The sequence below is a fragment of the Hyaena hyaena genome, unplaced genomic scaffold (assembly GCF_003009895.1).
Source record: "Hyaena hyaena isolate Hyena2069 unplaced genomic scaffold, ASM300989v1 scaffold_2328, whole genome shotgun sequence".
Classification (NCBI taxonomy): domain Eukaryota; kingdom Metazoa; phylum Chordata; class Mammalia; order Carnivora; family Hyaenidae; genus Hyaena; species Hyaena hyaena.
Window position 1 is genome coordinate 53,085 of NW_024082962.1, and position 5,941 is coordinate 59,025.

General features: G+C 47.6%; 1 protein-coding gene across 1 annotated transcript; it reads right to left on the reverse strand.

Moving 5' to 3' along the window:
- Positions 1-2,743: 2,743 nt before the first annotated feature.
- LOC120227437 (xanthine dehydrogenase/oxidase-like) lies at positions 2,744-5,819 on the reverse strand. Its single transcript, XM_039225548.1, has 2 exons — positions 5,091-5,819; positions 2,744-3,474 (listed from the first exon to the last, which is right to left on the reverse strand). Exons 1-2 carry the CDS (start codon positions 5,283-5,285, stop codon positions 3,424-3,426), a joined length of 246 nt encoding a protein of 81 aa, XP_039081479.1. The 5' UTR covers positions 5,286-5,819; the 3' UTR covers positions 2,744-3,423.
- Positions 5,820-5,941: the final 122 nt, after the last annotated feature.

Genomic DNA, 5,941 nt, shown 5'->3' on the forward strand with positions numbered 1-5,941 from the left:
CCCTTGCCACAGCACTTGTCTTGGGCCCCAAGCCTTCCATATCTTCTTCCCAACCAGCATAACTGGATTTCTATCAGATGCCCCGGCAATCTGACCCAACTGCAAAAGAGAAGGCTCACCTGATGAGCAGAGGTACGATTTAAAGAGTCTGGACCAGGAAGCTGACACCCTTGTCATAAGCCTGCTTTTCTGGCTAAAGGGCCAGGGACATCACTCAGGTCGGTTACCCTCTCTGGGCTTAGGTTTCTCAGGTGGGAAACAAAGAGCTTGAATCAATGGTCCCCACACTCCAGGATGCTCAGTTGGTCGGGGAATCATTCCATACCAAGGCTGGGCCAGTTTAAGGGCAAAGGCTGATAGCTCCATGTCCATCCAAGGGCTGCTTTGTTCCAGGTGACAAGATGGTCACAAGATCGTCACAAGATCTGTCTCCTGCCTTAGGAACATGTACTCCTCCAATTCAGGATAGAGACAAAATGAAAGGGCAGGCCCCGGGGCCCAGGAGCCACAGGGTGATGTCAAGCCTCAGAGGGCCAAGGAAGCTGCATGTTCCAAATAGTCTTATCCCAGGACCTAAAATAGGCAGCAAATGGTTTCCAGGCCCCCTCTCAACTGCAGATAAAAATAACAAAGGCCCAGGGATGTTCCCAGTCATAAATCAAGGAGCTAGGACTATTTCTGTCCCCATCCTTTGCCCGGAGTTCCTCCTGTGATCTCCATCCATCCTGTCCTCCCCATCCTGGCCTTCCAGCCACCCCACCTCTGGAGTAGAACGACGTCCCTCAGCCTTCGGACAACAGTTCAGCAGCTTGGCCATGCCCACATGAGAACCCAACACCGCCTACAGGTGAATAGATAGCATTCAGGGGCGTCCTGGCAGCCTCTGCGGGCCAGCTTAGCCCGACTCCACTCGCAGGCTGATGGCTTCCCAGTCTACAGCAGGCTGCCCGGCTGTCCGGCCTGCAGTGTTTCTCCAGGACTAAACACCCCCAACTGTAAAGTCCTCTGTGTAGCTGCAGGTGAGGCTTCTCCTTCAGAGATTCAGGGAATACCTCTCAAGGCCCCTGGGAAGATTCAAGGAAACCCTGTAGGTAAAGCACAAAATGTGGCATGTGCCAAGTTGTAGATGCACAGAAGAGAAGACTTGCCTTCCCCTTCCCCCCACCTGCCACACATCAAAAGCATCAAAAGCTAGACTGCCACAGGCTCTTTTGAGAAGGTTTTTTCCATTCTGAAGCCCTAAGTCAGCTTTAAGGCCAGCTCGTGGAGGGACCTCGGAAGACACTCGGTCCACTCTGAGATCCTCAGTCAGTTCCCTGCTAACTAATCCCAGATGGTGCCCCTGGGGCTTTGGTGTCATGTCCAGTCTTCCACTGACCTCTGCAGGTCACAATAGGATACTGCAGGCACTGTCAGCTGCATCCCTTGCTCAATCCCAGGAACACCAAGCACCCTTGCTTCCCAGACTCCAGACAGTTTACAGATTAGGACAGTGGGGCAAGGACAGATGTCTGAGGACAACACCTCAGCATAAGTGGTTTACAGTGCACAAAGGACTTGCTTGTTTGATTTTCTTAACCACTTTGCCTTGCCTCTGTTCCCAAGCTCAGAGAGAATTCACAGCCATTATTCAGCCCTTATAGCCTCACTAATAACAGCTGACCCCTCTTAGTCTTGGGCTAGTATCCTAATGTTCTAGAACACTCCAGATAGTCAACGAAATGAACCTGCATGGATTTCCATGTAAATATTAGTTTAATGTATAATGTTCTTCACTCTTAATTGTGCTGTAACATGGCTGGCATAGCTAGAATATTCTGAGGAAAGGAATTTTGTAAGGAAGTGTGTGTGTGCGTGCATGCACATGTGTGAGTGTGCTCTCTAGAAATGAAGGCTGCCTAAGATATGACAGATATTAGCATTTGGTGAGATTATTATGATTCATAAGCATTTCTCACATGCCAACCAGTTGACTGTTTCATTTATTAGTGGCAATAAGCACTGGGATCAACTACATGGTTTACACTATTCTCCCTCCTTGGCCCCAGCCATGGGCCCACCTGGGAGAAGGTTGGGTGTTTGAAGCAGTGAAGGTACATGACAATGTCACATCTTCACCCAGCACCATACAGCGATGAAATCACCTGTTGGAGCAACTAGAGAGATGTTTGCTCCTCTCCTTGTCTCTTTACCAACCTCAGGAACTTGGGAGAATATAAGGAGAGTTCATTAAGCCCAGATATCACATCACTGTGCTGGAGCCACATCCGATAGCTGCAAATCCCTTATATAACTGGAATTTTTAGGTCATATATTTATAGTTTCAGAGCAGGAGAAGGCAGTGGAGATTAGTCCAGTTCAGTTCTTTCACTCTACAGTAAAATAAAGCACAGAAAAGTGACAGACTGAGGTCACACAGATAGAGTCACTGCTGGAATGAGAACCCAGGCTCCTTGACTGTGATTCTTCTGGCTGACCTTGATTTTGGGAGCCTGATTTCTAAATGGAAATTACTCTGGCTTTGAATGAAGATATTTAATTTTCTATAAAGTTTATTTTGAGAGAGAAAGAGAGAGAATCCTTGCACGGGAGATGCAGAGAGAGAGGATCCCAATCAATGTGTGTACTGTCAGCACAGAGCCTGACATAGGGCTTGATCTCAGGAACTGTGAGATCATGACCTCAGCCAAAATCAAGAATTGAATACTTAACCAACTGAGCCACTAGGAGCCCCTCAAATGAAGATTTTTAAATCTGATTTCTTTTTTTGTACAAACAGGAAGAGAAAGAAAACTAGCACATTGTAGGTGCTCAATAACTGGGTTGGTTGGCTTTTGATGGTGTAGAAAAATTTCCTTTCTGCCACTTACTAAGATTAGATCAACCTTGAATTAGTGTCATTGTTTATTCTCTTCAATGACCCAAAGGTGGTTAGAGGTTTGAATCTCGCCCCACTGTCCCATTGCAAATTTGACTATGTGTCTGTGGTTATAATATGATGTTCATTGGTTTGAAGGAAAGCCTTTCTGATTGAGATTGGAAGCCTCTGGAGGTTTGGGGCATCCTCTTTGAAGGAAGGTACTGTCAGCACCTGAGCTTATACAGCCTGTCCTGTGATAGGACAGAGCACATACACCTATTATACATACATGATTAAAGCAGACATAAAATCTAATTGCATATTAGCCACATGGCCCTAAAAGTTCTGAATATGCTTATCATTGTGCTTACAAATCATATTTTTGATCAAAATCTTCCCATGAAAACAACACAGAATCTTCCAATGCATCCGCGTTCCTCCAGACACCATCCTGATGAATCACAATGTTGTCGTGTTATGTATAGAACCTGATCTGCAGACATGTTTCACACTCCACGGATGATCCAGCATAGCATCAGCAGACTCTTCCAGGGGCTGTCTCTTCAGACCCTCACAGACCAGGGTTTGCAGTTTTCTGCAGGGCCAGTGATGCACTAGGAAGCAACAATAGAAAACTCATCACTGGGGTCTTCCCATAGCAGAGGACATGTTGCCCACTCCAATGCACATGCCACCTCCCACCACTGCCGGCCACCATTCCAAGACCAAACACCCCTCTTCAGTCTCAGCGGTTTGAAGGGCCCCTGGCACAGGACCCCCTAATTGCCTAGTCATTCATTTACTTTTGCTAAGCACTCTCCATGTGGGAGGCACTCTAGTAGGCTCCAAAGGGACAGGACCGACCAAATACAGAAGGGGCCCCTTCACACGTGGTACATACAGTCCTTAGAATTATGACTGATTCATAGAATCAGTTACTCATGCAAACCCACTGCAGGGACTTAACTCAGTGGTGTGTTGTAACAGAGCAAAGGGACTTGGATCACAACAATTGCTTTAGGTCTGAGGACCCAGAGGGGCTCATTAAATCAATGAGTTCTGCGTCAGATTATCTTCAAGGAGAGAACTTGGCCACCTGTGTAAGCTTATTGGGAGTCATCAGCACCTCATCTCCCAGGGAAGGGGGTGTGGGCAACTGTCAGTACGTGGCCATGGTGAGAAGGTTCTGGGCTGCGGAAAGGTTGCTGCAGAGCTGTGGGCATCCTCGTGCCTAGAAGCTCCTCACATGGTCTGGTTGTCTTACCCCATAGCTAAAGCTACTGGCAGATGAGAATGGCCTCCCTCAGGACCTCTCTGTCTCCCTCACCCTTGGTGCTAAGGCCTGAAAAGACAGATTTGCCTGCTCTGAAGGCTCTCCTGTAACTTCTCCATTCCTGGAACATCTTCAGTCCATGAATACCCATTCCACTCGAAACCCAAAAGGCATATCAAATCTTCTATCAAACACCCAGGAGGAAGTCCAACTTGGGTTATCAGGAAGAATCTAGTCCTGCTAACTCAACACAGCCTGCTGCTGCAAAGGCAGTTGGAATCCTATGTGTGCTGAGCCTGCTTCGGCACAGCTCAGAGGTGACAGTGGAAGCAATGTCCCTGCATGGTCTTCTTTGGCCAGACATTGTCCACTACAGGTATCACAGAGACACTTCCCATGGTCCAATGACCACAGAATTCCTGCTACATGCTGCTACATACGCTAAGGGAGTAACCAGTCACCACATAATACAATTAGCTGGTTTCCTAAAAGACTGCAAAGTTTTCATGGGCATCCATGTGTGCCAGTATCAGCATGGCACGTGGCAATCACAGAACAAACGTGGTGCAGCTAATTCATTCACTAACCCTCCTTTTCATCTCCGTCTCCACAGCACTCACACAGTGGCTTTCACGAAGAAGGGTCTCCAAAGTGCCAGTGATGGACACTAAAAGACGAGGCTCTTCTGGACTTTTACCCATAACCCTCATCTTCAAGGAAAAAAAAACTTAAATCTGTGAGTGATAGCTGTACACCAAAGGGAGCTCTTTCCTCTAAGGAAGCTCAGCTAACAAACTTCAATTTTTGCTGTTTTCCAGCAAGTTCAAGGGAGTGCCTCAACAACATAATGAAGGTAGCATGGACCCAAGGCTGCCCAGCGGAAAGAGAACCTAGCACCCCACTCTCCTTCTGTACCCCCCCCCCCCACTACTGAGTGGGCATCCAAGGGCCTCATACCAGCGTGGTGAACTTGTCCACACAGGCATTGCGGATCTTCTCTGGGGTGGCAGGGCTGTCTAGCCGGAAATGCTTCTTCATCTTATAATCCGTGTTCCCAGCTCGAGCTGCATGGATGGCATCCTGGATGGCGAAGAAGATGGAGGCTGCTAGGAAGAGGGGCGGCTCACCGACGGCCTGTAGGACAGAGCACATGGCAGGGAGTCAAGCAACAGGACCCAAGCCTCTGCACCCAGAGGGCTGTTGACACCAAGAACCCCAGCCAGCCCCAGGGGGCCATAGCCATCAGGGCAGGAAGGATACTCACAGTTCTTCAGGGCTGCGAGCAATCAAGCCAGTAAATGACTCAACCTCAATGGCATATTTCTTTTAACACTTACCATATGATTTGTCTCTGATGGCACCATGCAAATAAAATGTACCATTAAAAGTTTTCTAAATAATTCTATTTTATGGACAAAAGTGTCTGACGTGAATTTGGATGCTTTCCTCAGTTATAAGGCTCGGGGAATCATCTACCTGCAACTCTGACACCCTCATTTACAGGCACCATAAGTATATTTGGAGGCACCCTAATTATACTTACAGCATCATCTGGGATATAGGCATCATGACAAACAAGAGTTAAACATTTTCTAGCAGAATTTGTTTTGCTCCCCCAAAGGACAGACCGGAAACTACCTATATCAAAATCACTAGGGATGCTCTTTTTTTTTTTAATGTTTATTTCATTTTGAGAGACAGAGACAGAACGTGAGAGGAGGAGGGGCAGAGAGAGAGAGGGAAACACAGAATCCGAAGCAGGCTTCAGGCTCTGAGCGGTCAGCACAGAGCCTGATGCAGGGCTCGAA